General features: G+C 38.9%; 1 protein-coding gene across 1 annotated transcript in view; it reads right to left on the bottom strand.

Annotated features, from left to right (window-relative positions):
• The window catches only part of LOC129946976 (autophagy protein 5), a 91,676-nt gene extending 74,716 nt beyond the window's left edge, over positions 1 to 16,960 (bottom strand). Inside the window, exons 1-5 of the mRNA XM_056057362.1 lie at positions 16,703 to 16,960; positions 16,529 to 16,628; positions 16,358 to 16,463; positions 16,168 to 16,292; positions 16,007 to 16,104 (exon numbers count right to left, since the gene is read on the bottom strand). Of these exons, the coding sequence (XP_055913337.1) occupies positions 16,007 to 16,104; positions 16,168 to 16,292; positions 16,358 to 16,463; positions 16,529 to 16,628; positions 16,703 to 16,858 (585 nt within the window). The 5' untranslated portion in view covers positions 16,859 to 16,960. The remainder of the gene's footprint in view (positions 1 to 16,006; positions 16,105 to 16,167; positions 16,293 to 16,357; positions 16,464 to 16,528; positions 16,629 to 16,702) is intronic.
• Between the last annotated feature and the right edge of the window lie 260 nt (positions 16,961 to 17,220).

Genomic DNA, 17,220 nt, shown 5'->3' with positions numbered 1-17,220 from the left:
AACTGGGTGGCACGTTTTGGATGTCCACTGCGCCTAACTACGGATCAGGGCAGGCAGTTTGAATCTGCCTTATTCCATCGTTTATCACAAGTTCTCGGCTGTCAACGTATCCACACTACGGCTTATCATCCGCAGTCCAACGGGGTGGTAGAGCGATGGCATCGCTCACTAAAAACAGCTCTAACCGCAAATCATTCTGAGAGTTGGGTGACTGCCCTACCTGCCGTCCTCCTTGGACTCCGGTCAATGGTGAACGAATCTGGCACCACACCTGCTCAACTAATATTCGGGACAGAACTTCGACTTCCAGGAGATTTTTTTGAAGCAACTGCTTCTAATGAGCCAGTCAACTTTGTTCGCGATTTGAGGGAGACCCTACAACGACTTTCACCATCGTTTACCAGCAGCAGTTCAAGGCCTGTTTTCATCCCAAGAGAACTAAAAACATCGTCTCACGTCTACGTTCGCAACGATCACGTTCAGCGTTCCCTACAACCAGCATATTCTGGACCTTTTGCCGTTCTAGAACGCCAGCCACTCGCTTTCAAAGTTGCTATGCCAAACAAAAACGTTTTCATCTCTATCCAGCGCCTTAAGCCTGCCTACAAACTAGCAAGTTCTGATTGTCAAACCAACCCAGCTAAAGCACCCGGAGTAAGAACACCAAACTCAAATAACTCAAGCGTAACAACAAGATCTGGGAGAGCAATCAAAACACCACAACGCTTCGCTCTCACATAGGGGGGAGCCCTGTAGCGACAAGTACCAATAAAAAGAACGCACTACAAGAAACCTGTTAAAACAAACACACCTACTGCAAGCTTTTGCAGCAGCTGTCATCAAAAAAGATGTCTTTCCTTCTTCTTCCCCGAGACGTGGACACAAAAGGTTGCAGTGAGTGCATCGTGAAATTAATATTTTTTTAAGTTTAAGTTAAGATTTATATAAACGCTATTATTAATTAATAAAGTATTTTATTTAAGAACAACTTAACAATTTCTTTGTTGCAGTCCAACAAAATGCTATTTTTTTTAAGCCCTGTGTATGCCTTAGCGACCGAATCTATTTGGTAAGGATGACAGTACATAGGGCAGAAAACAAAGCAAATGAACTGATGATTAGCGGTAGTCAAAAGTATTTACACACATTTTTATTGCATCAAAAGTATTTACACCAAACTTTAAATTAATTATTGTGCTCCAGATTATTGATAATTCATAAATTTTGAAGTTTAGCTTAACTAATTATTTTTACATATGAAATAAATAATTGGTTACATCTCCTTTAGCATCAATAACTGCCTGCAATCTGGTTGGAATTGTTACAACCAAATTGCGCAAAGTCAACTGTTAATTTGGACCAAATTTCGGTTATTTCAACAATTGTGTCATTGCGTTTTCGGTCCTTATTAATTGTCCTCTGACGTTTGACGAAAGCCCAAACATTAAATGATATTTAGGTCGGGGCTTTGCGTCAGGGAAGAACAACTTGATTTACTGCTTTTAAAAGTTTTTTAGGCAACCATTCTTTACGACATGGATCATTGTCATATTCGAAAATCCAGTCAATAGTTGGAAAAAGCCTATTGCCGGATAGAAAGGCATGGTCGTTTAGGTTGTATATCCAGACTGCTTAAGAGTGCCTTTACAATTGGTACCAAATCTCCAAAACCGTAGTAAGATAAACATTCCCAAAACATCACCGTGCCACCTCCAAATCTGTTTAGCGGCTGAACTGCATCTTTCTTTTTTTTACGTTGTAAATGCATAAAGTATTTACTAAACAAGCCCTGGAATTGAAATACAGCCTCATTTGTCCACAACACATTACACCAAAACTGTGGAGGCTTTTGGATGTACTCCAAGGCAAATGAGAGGCGTTTTGCTTTGTTAGTTTCAGAAATATCGACCACTTTCCGCACAACGTACGTGTTTATGTTAATTTCTTTTAATCTCCGACGCAGTGTAGCATTACTGAATACTGACTGATTCAATGCTGCTGCAACCTTAACGCGGCTTATTGTGGGCTTTTGTATGATTGTGCTTATCAATTGTCTGCATTATCTTTGAGTCACCGCTGGTTTCTTCCCAGTTCTCTTAAAATTGTAAAAGGAATTGTTTGTGTTCTTCTTTTTAACTGAATTATAAACAGTTTTCCTTGAAATTTTATAAATTTTTACAAACTCCGACGCCGAAATCCCACACTTGTTTGCAAGTTTTGGTCGGACCGCTTCATAACTTTGATCATAAAATCGGGGTTAGCCTTGAGGTAAGCCTGACTCTAAGTGGATAGCATAATTAGGAGTAACCTAAAAATTCGCTTGAAAAAATGCCTCTGTATATTTTCCATTTCCTCCAACTGTTCGAAATCGTATACATGACCATAGCAAAAACAAGTATTCACGGTGGCATTGAAAACTTTGAATTTTGAAATTGGATCTACGAGTTTATTTGCGAAGAACTACGACCACATTGTATTTATTGCAATTTTTGCAGCGGTTGTTTTTTCTTTTATAAAGGTTTGAATGTTAAGATTATATGTCATTGTATAACCAAGCTACTTAAATTCATTTACGACCTCAATTATCTTACCATCTAAAGTCTAATTCCGCCCATAGCCAATTGATCTATTTTGTTATCTGAAAACCATTATTTTGGATTTGGTGGTATTTATTCTAAGATCCCATAGATCACAAAACTGTTTTAGCTTGTTTATCTGGAGCTGTAGAGTAAGCGGACTGTCTGATAAAATCACTAGATCGTCAGCATAAAACAAGACTTTAAGTAGAATTACCCCCAACTGAACTTCAAAGGTATACTGTTTTCAACATCGGTTATATACAGTGCAAACATGACAGGGCTTAGAACACTTCCTTGAGGGACACCTGCTTTACAACTAAATTTTCTAGATACTTTTCTATCATTCTCAACAGTTGCCATCATGTTTTCGAGAATTTTTTTGTACTCTGATAAATTTTGAACGGCAAAATTTTCATTCAAACCGTCCAAGTGGGTGCCAGGCGGGCAATGATCACCACAGTAGTCCTGTGCGTTTTTGGCAGGATGCTGATTAGGTAAGATTGAGTTGGGTCGCTGAATTGTTGTAACTCCTCAATAGTGCAACGTTCGGAAACCCATTTTAATCATAGTTAAGAGGTTCCCAATTTCAGTGGTGGTGTGAGCGTACTTGTACGAAAACCGTGCCGAAGAATGAAAGGCTGGGGGATAAACCAGCCACTAACAAGCTCTTTCGGATTCTGTAGCAAGGTCCGTCATATTTCTGCCTTACCCCGGCAAAGCTGACCATCTTTCCGCATTACTCGTGGAAATAAAATGAAAACCTCAAATCAAAAAAGTCAAATAAAACAATTATTAAACAAAAAAATCGCTCCATGGCTGCCAATGCGGTCACATCTCCTGAAAAGGCTGTCGAGCCAACTCAGATGTGTGAATGGGTTGTCAACCCAGTGGTTGCCACTAGTAGCGGGAGTCTTTCTCCCTCTACTAGCCGCAACCTTTACTTGAAGGAACTACCCGTCAGTGGAACATCCGTGACGCTCGGCTGTCCCAAGGGCGGCAATACAACACCCTATCTTTTCCCCGCTCCTGCTAGGATGTTGCAAGCGACCCCAAGAAGGGACACCCCGTCCGGAGAGACAAAATCTGCGACATGTGGAATTGACTCGAAGGGTGAGGGCACACCCGGATTGGTATCGGTAGCGACTAAATCTGGAGGTGGACCCACATCTGTGTCACACGGACATAGCTCTTGGCCGGCCAAAAAGTAGTCCAAGAAGTCACAGGCCAATCGAGACCAATGCAATGCTGAGAGGATTCTAGCCGTAGTCGGTGTCATACCGGCGGCGGAAAGAACCCCAGAGCAGACGCGAAAACTCGAGTCGGCTAGTGGCTTTCTTAGCAAAAATATTAAACCGACCTGCGGCGACTCAACTTCAAAGCGCAATAGGTCTTTCGAAGGCGACAAGCCTGAACCAAAAAGGCAGGAGGTGCTTTCCAACATCACAACAGCCTTCAATAAAGATCTTTCCTTCAGCGACGCGCTCAAAGGCAAGATCATAGCCGCGGTCGTTGACAGGATTCATTTGGATGGTAACATCTTTCATGATCATTGGGCAGAGGTCAAGGCTCACCTCGGTTTCAGATTTGTATCTGTCATCGAGGAAATTCCGAGGCTTCTCCCAGACACAGCCGATGCAGGATGGTACCAAAATCGTATCAAACTCATTGCCTGTGGTGATCAGACATCTTTCGATCTATACAGGGCTGCTGTCAATGGCTTGCCAGAAGTCTGGCCGGGTGCCAAGCTCGAGGTTGTTGCAAGGGAGAATATTCCTTGCCGGACAAGAGCACGTATAATGGTTCCGGGTCTACACAACTGCCCAGATATGATCATGACTGGAAAGTACCAAAGGTTGAGAAGGAAACAGTGGATTATTATAAATCAGCTCTCGTGTTGACCAATAGGGAATCACCGGCTCCTCTGGCCACGACCAAAGGCGTGATGATGAAATCGTGATCCGTATCTATATAAAAAAGACGAAAATACGCTCAACACGCCCCCCACAGAAGCCCCTCCAGCGGAAGGAAACGCTTCACTAACACCAATAATGGAAGTCGATGCAACACCACAAGTGGAACCATCGACATCCACAGCCCCAAACGAGTCATCCGACGTGGAGGCTAAAACTATAGTCGACAGCAACTTCGACATGGATACTGAAGAAGCCACCTTAGGCATCACTCTGAGTGAGGAAGGCCTACTTAAGTCCTCCTCAGACGATGAAAACGCCGAAGGTGGAGGTTGATCTGACTAAAAGTAGCAATGCTGCGATTAGTACAGATTAATCTCCATCACGCAATCATGGCCAAGGAAGAGCAAGAGGTCTTCTTGTAGAAACTTTTATGGTAAAAAAGAAAATAATTCAGATGCGTCAAGACTCAGAAAAATTCTCAAAAAAAATCCAACAATACCCAGTGCTTTAAAGACAGAAGCAGGCACGTGGACTATCACAGATGAAGAATCTCTTAATCTGTTATTAGACACCCACTTTCCAGGTATCTCTAACATACTCAACGCGGGAAAAACTGAAATGGGCCATAAACAGCTTTGATCCATATAAATCTCCAGGACCAGACGGAATCATTCCGGCCGAACTACAAAAATGCTCAGACATGATCATTCGACAATTGGAAATCATTCTGACAAGCTGTTTAAGGTTGAGATATATTCCCAAAGCCTGGAGAATGGCAAAAGTAGTCAGCTCAACATGCTTACTCTAAGGGAAATCAGTGGAATCAGCACTTCATTCGCTGGTACGTATTATTAAATATTCCCTCGAATGCAAAGAATATAACTTAGTAGCGTTCCTAGATATTGAAGGAGCTTTCAACAACGTCAGTTACCAGGCGATCACAACAGCAATGGATAAGCTGAAATTAGAGAAATCAGTAATAGACCTTATAAGTCTCATGCTCAAAAGCAGGACAATAACTTCTAGCATGAGAAGTTTTACTACCACCAGATCGGTGAAACGAGGCACCCCCAAGGTAGGGTCCTTTCGCCTCATTTATGGAACATGGTAGTAGGCAACCTATTAACATCATTGGAAGCAGAGAGTATCAGGGTGATTGCCTAGGCTGACGACGTTGCAATATCTGTATCTGAGAAACACCCCTAAGTTCTCTCGGAACTCCTACAAAATGCCTTAAATATGCTAGCAAAATGGGCTAAGCAATGTGGCTGGACGTCAATCCACATGAAACAGAATTAATACTCTTTTCGAGAAGATATAAAATTCCTCAGGTTAGCCCACCCAAGATTAAAGGAATACCATTAAGCTTTTCCCACCAAGCTAAATATTTATGCTTCATTTTAGACAAAAAACTAAATTGGAAGGCAAATATTGATGGAAGAGTAAAAAATGCCATAGGATCAAAATGGGGCTTCTCCCCAAAAATAACCCACTGGCCATAAATTTCGGTAATCAGACCGATACTCATTTATGGAGCTGTCGTATGGAGGACCGCACTTGACAAGATGGTAAATCTAAATAAGGTCAACAAAGTCCAGTGGCCAGCAGGTATGTGCATCAGAGGATCACTTCGCTTAACACCAACCGCAGCACTGGAAGTGCTTTTAAACCTAACACCTTTTGACATCTTCTCCAAAATGGTGGCAGCCAACTCATGTGGGAGGTTTAGAGCCACCTATCAATGGAACAGTAACAATACTGGACATACTACAATTCTAGACAGTTTCAGATCTATTCCAGATCGCTTAAAATGGTATTTCGTAAAAGCTTCCATGTGTCCATCCTTTCAAGATCCTCCTGGGAAGAAGAGAGACCCCTGGAAGACGATGCGGTACACTTCTATACAGACGGTTCAAAGACCGATCACGGAGTTGGAAGTGGTATCTATTCGGAACAACTGAATCTATCATATAGACTTCCCAATCAATATAGTGTATTCCAGGCAGAAGTAATGGCGATTAAAGAAGTACTATCCTGGCTCAAAGAAAACGTTATATCTTACAAGGATATACGAATCGTCTCAGACAGCCACAGAGACATTCCGGGAAATTGCAAAGCCAATGAGCTCGCCAAAAACGGAACACTTCTGCCTCATGTTAGACAAAAACATAACATAGAAACACCACTTGCTACATGCAAATATCTTCTCAAACAATATGCTCTAGAATCAACAAATGCTAGATGGTCATAGAGTACCACCTGCCTAACAACCAAGCAAATATGGACAAGCATAGACTTAAAACGATCAAAAGGCTTGATTTTCCTGAGCAAACAAAGTATAAGCTCTACAATTGGATTAATAATAAGACACTGCCTCATAGGAAGACATGCTCTGAGGCTAGGGGCTACACAAATGACTTCAGTAGAAGCTGCATGGACGAGGAGGAAGAGGAAACAGCCCAACACCTTCTATGTACATGTCCAGCACTCTCCATTAGAAGGAATGACTTTCTCGGTAATCCCTTCTTCGATAATACCAGTGAACTGAAAATTACAAAATGGTTTGTTTAAGTCTTCCATGGGAAACCTCATTAGTGGTATCGCCATGGACCCTTGAGGTCTACGTGCGTCAATGACATCTGGACAGCCACTTCAACCTAACCTTACCTTCTGATTTTGATATCTGATATTATGAAACAACTCAAGAAACAGAAACTAACCAACTGGCCACAAGTAATTCAAAACAGGAATGAAATGTCCTCAAAAACCAGTAAACCGGTTTTTGTATCTACATTCATACATACAAAAATATTCAACCATGTGAAGTTATTAGAAATGTTAACTCGTATACGATAAATTCAAATAATGTTAAGGAAAAATATAAGACCACAAGATTTGCACATTTGTAATAATTCTTTAATAAGATGGAACTCATGGAAGAAAGAATATGCGAATTAATTACGAGTAGAAATTAAAAAAAAAGAAAATTATAGCCTATTTCAATTAACAAAAAAAAAATTCAAATAAAAATTATTCCTATGTCTGACATTTTCTTTTGTTTTGCTAAGACCATTTTTTTTGTTTATTTAACGCTTGTTGTCGAAAACAAAGTATTTAAATCAATGGCATCACAATTTTCTACTAAATTTAAATTTAAACAGAAAAAAAGTAGTACTTAGTTTTTGTTGTTGTTGTTGTTTATTTTATATTTTGTTCTCCGCGCGAACTAAATTAAATAGTCTCCCATAAGTGTTCGAGTAGTGTGACAAATTCTATTCGACAAAAATAGATTTTGAGTTTTATTTTTAAATTATCATGTGATAATTTTGCTATCCACATGATAACAGTCCTTAGTAGAGGTGATTGATTTTTAAAGAATTTCGCAAGTAAATCATTTCGTAAATCAATAGAATTAAAAATTGATTAAGAAACAAAAAAAAAAAATGGAAATGTTATTGCAAAATTTTGGGGTGTGGTAATGACGTCAATTAATTGGACATCAAGAAGGTAGTTTGGCAAAATTTTATATTTGAATATAAATATACGACATGCTTTAATCATGTAAGACAAGCCTTCGATATATTTCGGAAAGTATACATAATGTTTATAAAAATAAAATTAGAGGGCATGTCTAATACTTTTTTTTATTTTAATGTTTAGGACTGTTCCCAGGTGTATTTTACATCTAAAAATATTTTAATCTTGTGTTATGCAAAATTTACCCTTTTGAAGGCTTTTTTTTCAAAAGACATTATATAATATTTACAAAGCACATTTTTAAAAATACGATAAATACGAAAAATGGTATTTGATGTCAACTACGATATTGTTGAAAATATCGGAAGTTTTGCTTGTCGTCCATAGGGCGGCCGCTATTTATTTTTATTACTATTATTATTTGAATTTGCCTTTTTGAAGAGCTTCTTAAATATGTTTGAAAAATTAAAAAACATATGTTAACCCATTCCTCGGAAGTTCTATATAGGAAAACCTATCTTTCAACTCCAATAACTTTGGGAATAATATTTGAAAAATTATTGAAATTTCTTCAAAAACTTAATATTTTCTCTATGCGTAAGAGAACAAATTTTTTTTTCATATTCTGTTTCAAAATATTTGGAAAGCTTTAATGTTTTTTTTTAAATATTTACATGGTAATGTCCAATATGTTTGCTGATTTTTTTAAAATAATGGTACAGACTAAGACTATTTTTATTTTAAACGTTTATGTTCCTCCAAAAAGTTTGGAGTCTATTTATAGCGAACTCTCTTTAGCATTAGACTTTGTTATCAGTTTGTCCTGCTCTGAAACCAATATTTTACTTCTATGTGATTTTAATTTACCACGCAAGACGAATCTTGCCTTGAAGCCTCTCTCTCTTCTTAACAATTGGAACTATCTTTTCACGATAAAATCCTTCTCTCGATTTAAACGGTGATTTTTTAAGAGCTTGAGAACTTTAAAAAAAAAAACGCATAAAATTTGCAAAACCTCATCGATTCTTTATTTGAAACGTTAGATTGGTCCATGACATTTACTTTTTGAAGATAATTTCATTTAAATGTTGACCGCGGCTGCGTCTTAGGTGGTCCATTCGGAAAGTCCAACTTTTTCGAGCATTTCGGCCGGAATAGCCCAAATTTCTTTGGAAATGTTGTCTTTTAAAGCTGGAATAGTTGCTGGCTTATTTGTGTAGACTTTAGACTTGACGTAGCCCCACAAAAAATAGTCTAAAGGCGTCAAATCGCATGATCTTGGTGGCCAACTTACCGGTCCATTCCTTGAGATGAATTGTTCTCCGAAGTTTTCCCTCAAAATGGCCATAGAATCGCGAGCTGTGTGGCATGTAGCGCCATCTTGTTGAAACCACATGTCAACCAAGTTCAGTTCTTCCATTTTTGGCAACAAAAAGTTTGTTAGCATTGAACGATAGCGATCGCCATTCACCGTAACGTTGCGTCCAACAGCATCTTTGAAAAAATACGGTCCAATGATTCCACCAGCGTACAAACCACACCAAACAGTGCATTTTTCGGGATGCATGTGCAGTTCTTGAACGGCTTCTGGTTGCTCTTCACTCCAAATGCGGCAATTTTGCTTATTTACGTAGCCATTCAACCAGAAATGAGCCTCATCGCTGAACAAAATTTGTCGATAAAAAAGCGGATTTTCTGCCAACTTTTCTAGGGCCCATTCACTGAAAATTCGACGTTGTGGCAGATCGTTCGGCTTCAGTTCTTGCACGAGCTGTATTTTATACGGTTTTACACCAAGATCTTTGCGTAAAATCTTCCATGTGGTCGAATAACACAAACCCAATTGCTGCGAACGGCGACGAATCGACATTTCACGGTCTTCAGCAACACTCTCAGAAACAGACGCAATATTCTCTTCTGTACGCACTGTACGCATTCGTGTGGTTGGTTTAATGTCCAATAAAGTAAACTGAGTGCGAAACTTGGTCACAATCGCATTAATTGTTTGCTCACTTGGTCGATTATGTAGACCATAAATCGGACGTAAAGCGCGAAACACATTTCGAACCGAACACTGATTTTGGTAATAAAATTCAATGATTTGCAAGCGTTGCTCGTTAGTAAGTCTATTCATGATGAAATGTCAAAGCATACTGAGCATCTTTCTCTTTGACACCATGTCTGAAATCCCGCGTGATCTGTCAAATACTAATGCATGAAAATCCTAACCTCAAAAAAATCACCCTTTAGTATTTTCTTCTGACGCTATTAGTACTCTTCTAGAATTACTAATATTGATAAATACTTGGACATTTTGCTTGACTTAAGTAATCACCTTACTGATCACAGTAATTCCTTTGATTGCTTATATAATTTTGATTTCAGCCAATTTCCAGCAGTTGTCTGAAGATTTAACCATTTCTGGAATTGCTGAAACACTAGCATTTTCTTACATTGACGAAGCAGTTTCAACTTTTTATAAGATCCTTAATTATTTTTTGAAAAAAATGTACCCATAAAGAAATCAAGAATTACAAACTTTAGCCATCCTTGGTACACGAAAGAATTGCGTTTACTGCGTAACAAAAGAAGTAAGGCATGGAAAACGTATCTCAAAACTCTGTCTCCAAACAATTTCTCTGTTTAAGTTGAATTATTTCTAATTATCTATATACGCTTGTTATGTTACTGATATGGGCACCTCTTTGAAAGAGAATCCTAAAAAATTTTGGAATTTTGTAAACTCAAAGAAAAAATCAGATGGATTTCCAGTTAACTTCACTTACAAGAACCTTTCGTTATATAAAACTGTTAATATCTGTAACGCTTTCGCAACAAATTTCCGTGAGTCATTTGTTAATAGCCCTGAAGATGTTGATGCAGTATATTTTCATAATCTTCAAATTTTTTCGCAAACTAGCTGTAGTCACATACCTGTGCTAAAGAGTACGGTCCTTGATCTTTTATCTGCGTTGAATGATGACTGCTCAGCCGGTCCCGATGGTATTCCCGTGATAGTATTAAAAAAGTGTAGTAATGCTTTAGTTGAACCCCTTACGTTCTTGTTTGAACTTTCTTTAAAAACAGGCAAATTCCCCAGTATATGGAAAAAGTCATTTCTAACACCAATTTTCAAGAAAGGTAACAAGTCGGATATATGCAACTACAGGCCCATTGCAAAGCTTTCTTGCATTCCTAAATTGTTTGAACAAGTTGTTTGTGAAAGTGTAGCATTTTTTAGTATAAATAACATTTGCGAACAGCAACATGGTTTTGTGAAAAAAAGATCAACCGTTACTAATCTCCTTACATTCTGAAACATAGAAAAGCTTGACTGTGTATGCACTGACTTTTCTAAAGCTTTTGACCAACTTAGCCACAGAATGAACTATTAGGTTCCTCTTCGTCTGATCTGGATGAGCTGGATTTAACAGTGGTGGAGCTGGATCTGCCTATTTGTAGCCAAAATGCTGCAAATACTACAGATTAACCTCCAACAATCTAAAACGGCTTCGGCCTCCCTTTTTCTCCGCCTGACAAAAATTGGAGAAGATGTCGTTCTCATCCAAGAACCTTGGATTGTGAAATCCCTGGTTCGTGGATTGAGAACTCCTGGCTACTACGTGCTATATGTAACAGGAAAAGGTAACCCAAGGTCCTGCATACTAGTAAAACTTAATCTAAATGTATTTTTACTACCTCATTTCAGTGATAAAGACGTCACCACAGCCAGTATGGTAATAGACAACCATACCTACTGGCTGGTATCAGCATATTTGGGCCACGACCACCAGGGTCCACTGCCTGGTACCATTCTTGAGAAGACGGTCGCTGAATCAACAAGACAGAAAACAAACCTAATTATCGGTTGTGACGCCAATGCGCACCATACTACATGGGGTAGTACCGATATAAATAACAGAGGTGAGTCTCTTTTTGATTATATTCTAACAAGTAATCTGGTAGTAAGTAATGTAGGTAGTGAACCAACCTTCGTCACAAAAAATCGACAAGAAGTTTTAGATTTGACTCTTGTCTCGTTAAATCTCTCAAATAAAATATTGAATTGGAGAGTATCAAAGGAAAACTCGTTCTCCGATCATAGATACATCCAATTCTCACTTATTGAAGGGACCCCAAAACCGATCCAATTCCGGAAATATAGGAAAACAGATTGGCCAAAATATAGGGCGACTCTGAAAAATCTGATTAAACCAGAACTTTCGGATCCGCCCTTGTGCGCTCTTGAACTCGATCAAAAGGTCGATGAACTTACAGCAGCCCTCAATAAAGCCATGAAAACTGCCTGCCCCCTCACCACAGTGCGGGGAAAGAAGAAACCATATTGGTGGGCTGCTGAACTAGATATACTCAGGAGAGGTTGTAGAAGGCTTTTCAATCGAGCAAAAAAGACTAGACATCCCCAAGATTGGGATTCCTATAAAGAATCCCTCAAAAAGTATAAACTAGAATTGAGAATAGCCAAAAGATCCTCATGGAGATCCTTCTGTAACTCAATAGAAGAATCCACGGAGGCATCAAGGATAAGGAAGATTCTCTCGACAAATCCAACCATGCCTAGTTGTCTTAAAAACTCAGATGGTACATGGACTAACTCTTGCGAAGAAACGCTAAACCTGCTATTAGACACCCACTTCCCAGATAGCTCCTAACCCGTTAATACAACATACAGTCCTGGGTCTTACAAATCTCCAGGTCCAGATCAAATCATACCAGCTGAGCTACAATATACAACTTCGCCCATCATTGAGATGATCTTTAAATCTGGTCTATATACCTCAGCGATGGAGAGATGTAAAGGTAGTTTTCATTCCCAAGGCGGGCAAATGCTCACATGTCAACCCTAAGGATCTAAGACCTATTAGCCTATCATCTTTCATTCTCAAAACTCTGGAACGATTGATCGATATCCATTTACGTAACAACATTGAGAAGAGACTATCAATGTCTCAGCATGCTTACTGCAAAGGGAAATCGGCAGAAACAGCCTTGCACACTCTGGTAAGAACTATTGACTACTCCCTAGAGAAAAAGGAATATACTATGGTGGCCTTCCTGGATATTGAGGGCGCAACCTTAAACGTCGAATACTCATTCTGTGAGTTGATTAATTTAATGCTAAAAAGCAGGATCATCAACTCTAGTTTGGGAGATTTTTGCACAAAAAGGTCTGTCAGTAGAGGCACTCCGCAAGGTGGTGTTCTGTCCCCTCTCCTGTGGAACATAGTGGTTAACGAACTACTAATATCCGTTGAGAGGGAAGGCTACAGAATGGTTGCGTATGCCGATGATGTTGCTATCGCCGTCAAAGGGGAACATCCTGAGAGACCTCCTCCAAAATGCACTCAATATGCTCACTAAATGGGATGATCACTGCAGACTTAGTATTAATCCTAAAAAAAGGACCTCGTCCTTTTTACACGGAAATACAATATCCCAGTAATTGTACCTCCTTCAATAAAAAGCCAAATACCTTGGTCTGATATTGGACAAAAAATTAAGTTGAAAATCTAATATACAGGAAAGAGTTAAAAAAGCTACAGCTTTTCCTTTGCAAGAAAGCCATAGGAAGCAAATGGGGTTATCAACCTCGCATAACCTACTGGCTATACACATCGGTCATCCGACCAATACTTATGTACGGGGTTGCAGTATGGTGGACTGCACTGGAGAAAGTCACATACTACGACAAACTCAGCAGAGTCCAACGCCTGCATGTCTCTGCATAAGCGGGGCATTGAGAACCACACCCTCAGCAGCGTTAGACACTCTCCTTCATCTGACACCCCGCGACATTTTTGGTAAGCAAGTGGCAGCGAGTACAGCGGTTAGATTCGACGCCTTATCTCAATGGACCAACAACAATGTGGGGCACTCCATCATTTTGAACCTCTTTGGTTCTATACCAAAGTACATAGACTACACTATTCCTAAACCCCTATTTGGAAAAAACGTCCAGGTACCCATTCCATCCAGAGATGAATGGGAAGACAAAAAACTCCTGGATAACAAAAGTATTCATTTCTATACAGATGGATCCAAGACAAATGAGGGAGTTGGTAGTGGTGGGTACTCAGAAAAGCTTAATCTAAGCATCTCATTCCGCCTCCCTAATCATTGTAGCGTCTTTCAAGCGGAAATTTTAGCGATCAAAGAAGTTCTCTCCTGGCTAAGAGAAAATCGGTGTGGACTAGGCGTTAACCCACAAAAACCCGACCTTGTCCTCTTCACAAGGAAATACAAAGTCCCACTCATTGACCCTCCCCTCATAAACGGTGCACAACTTAAATTCTCTGAACAAGCAAAATACTTGGGTCTCATTTTGGATAAGAAATTAAGTTGGAAACCTAATATTCAAGAGAGAATAAACAAGGCCACAGTAGCCCTGTTCTCCTCTAAAAAGGCCATTGGTAATAAATGGGGCCTACAGCCCCGCATTACACACTGGCTATATATCTCGGTCATAAGGCCGATCCTTACTTATGGAGTAGCGGTATGGTGGACGGCGCTAGATATAGCGACAAATCGCGATAAACTCAGCAAAGTCCAACGAACAGCCTGCCTGTGTAAGGGAGGAGCACTTCGCTCACCCCCTCTGCCTCACTTGATGTTCTGTTCCATCTAATACCGCTGGACATTTTCAGCAAGCAAACGGCCGCTAATACAGCCATACGGCTTCAAGATTTCTCTCTGTGGACCAATAATGGAATTCGCCACACCACTATTTTGAACTCGTTCAGAACTATAAGCGGTAATATTGACTACACCATACCCCATCCTCAGTTTAATAACTATAGCTTCAAAGTGACTATACCTCCCAGGTCTTCTTGGGAGAATACATCATTTTTTAACGATGATCCAATAAACTTTTATACAGACGGATCAAAAACGGAGGATGGGGTTGGTGGAGGCGTATACTCAGATAGACTAAACTTAAGTCCCTCCTTTCGTCTACCCGATCATTGTAGCGTGTTCCGAGCTGAAATCCTTGCTATAAAAGAGGTCCTATCATGGCTCAGAGAAAACGTTATATCAACTAATGATATACGCATCTTCTCGGATAGCCAAGCTGCGTTAAAGTCCCCATAATATGTCTCCACTAACTCACTAACAGCTCTAAATTGTCGATCATCTCTTACGGAGATGACTACACAGTTCAACATTCACCTTTTCTGTGCTGGGCAATAGAGACATTCCAGGAAATTGCAAAGCTGACGAACTTGCAAAAAGCGGAACAACTTTACTTCTGCAGGCTTACAATGCTAGCATAGGTATCCCCTTAGCTACACGTAAACTCATGCTAAAGCAAGATACCATAGAGAAAACAAACTTTAGGTGGAATAACATCACCACCTTTTTAACGACTAAACTAATTTGGCCGTATCTTAGCTCCAGGCGCTCAAAACAATTAATCTCTATGAGTAGATTGCACATTAGCTACGTTATTGGTGTCCTGACTGGGCACTGCTTGATTAGAAGGCATTCTATTCGACTTGGAGCCCCTGCAAATGATTTTTGTAGGAGTTGCATAGACAAGGAGGAGGAGGAGACAATCTCTCATCTTCTGTGCACATGTCCTGCCTTATCACAAAGACGTACAATCCACCTTGGAGACTACTACTTACACAATACCAGCGATCTAAAAAATTCGGACATTGTTTGTCTCCTACGCATCATTCGGAGCTCCAATTGGTTTGACGAGTTAAGCTGATCAACTGATCCATGTGGTATCACAACGGACCATACTTTGGTCTAAGTGTGTTGGACTTCCCAACCAACAGCCACTTTAACCTAACCTAACCTAAGGTAACATAAAGATACGGAACATTTCTGAAATAACTTGTCCCTTCATGGGTGTTGGATAGTTTCAAAGCTTATCAGCGATAATAAGATAGCTCGTGTGAAACCTTAATTAAATTGATTTCTAATGTCCACATTCAGATTAACTTGTTTTATGTTTTCAATATGAAATACGGAAAAAACAGCTCTAATATCAAATTACAAATGTTCTCTCACCTCATTATAAAATCTTACAGGAATATTCTTAAAAGATTCATGGTCACCAGTTGGTTCCATTAATCGCCTATTGACTGCCCAGAATTGATCAAATTTATCTGTAAATTACAAGAAATAAGGGATTTCTAAATAGTTTTTATTGTATTAACTTTTAAAATTACCATTAACCAATCCCAACCATAACTGATTATGATCTTTTTTCTGCATAGCTGAAATAACTTGTCCTCGATGTTTAAGGACATCGGCTTCTTTTAAACAAGACATAAAATGAGCTTCTAATATATCTCTAAAAACAAAACATTTTTGATTAAAAAAGTGACCTCCAAATAGAAGATTAAATTAATATATTACTTTGTAGCAAACTTAACTAGAACATCTTCGGGAAATTTAGAAAAGTGAATCGTTAGATTCCATGGCAGATCATCCTCTTCCGAATGGTACAGATCGAATAACACTCCTGAAAATTATCATTAATCCAATACTATTCCCATAAACTCCTATTTAAAAAATCAATTAACTTACCAATTGGATAGTGTAACTTTAAGGGAATGCCATTGTAGTCGAACCAAACATTACCATCCTGTTGGTCATTGGCTATATATCTATTAAAATACTTTTTCACCTTAAATTTCAAAAGAAATACAATTATTTGGTTTTTGTATTTATTACGAAAAATATAAAAATGTATATTATTACTTTGTCAGTAACTAGAGGAAGGTAACTCAATCGAGAAACCATTAAATAGAACTGATTGGGCTGTTGAAGTCCTGCTATTTCATCGGAATCAGCTTGAAAACAAACTGGAATCTGTCCCTCCCAAACAATTCGCAAAACTTCACGATCATTTGCCATTATAAGCTAAATATTTTTATGGAATTAAGAATATTTTTGTTAAATTTTATGGAAAATGCTTGTTTGTTTTCTTTTGGAAAAAAATGTTTTGACTTTTCTTTGTGGTGAGTTTTTATTTGCAAATGTCAAAATCAGCTGACTTTGAGACAAGCTTTGGGGTTTAAACAGAATGTATGGCACACGTAGGTAATTGTTGGCAGAACAAATTTACTAGATAATGATAAGGTAGTTCGACTCACAAGGTGATGGGAATTAGAATAAAACAAACGAATCGGTGAGTTGAAATTGATGATCAAATATAAAACCTTTCTTATAAAATTGGTTCTAATCTACAAACTTGGGCTTATTATCTACATAAATAG

Source organism: Eupeodes corollae, chromosome 2, assembly GCF_945859685.1.
Source record: "Eupeodes corollae chromosome 2, idEupCoro1.1, whole genome shotgun sequence".
Taxonomy (NCBI): domain Eukaryota; kingdom Metazoa; phylum Arthropoda; class Insecta; order Diptera; family Syrphidae; genus Eupeodes; species Eupeodes corollae.
This window is presented reverse-complemented; position numbering and strand designations above follow the sequence as displayed.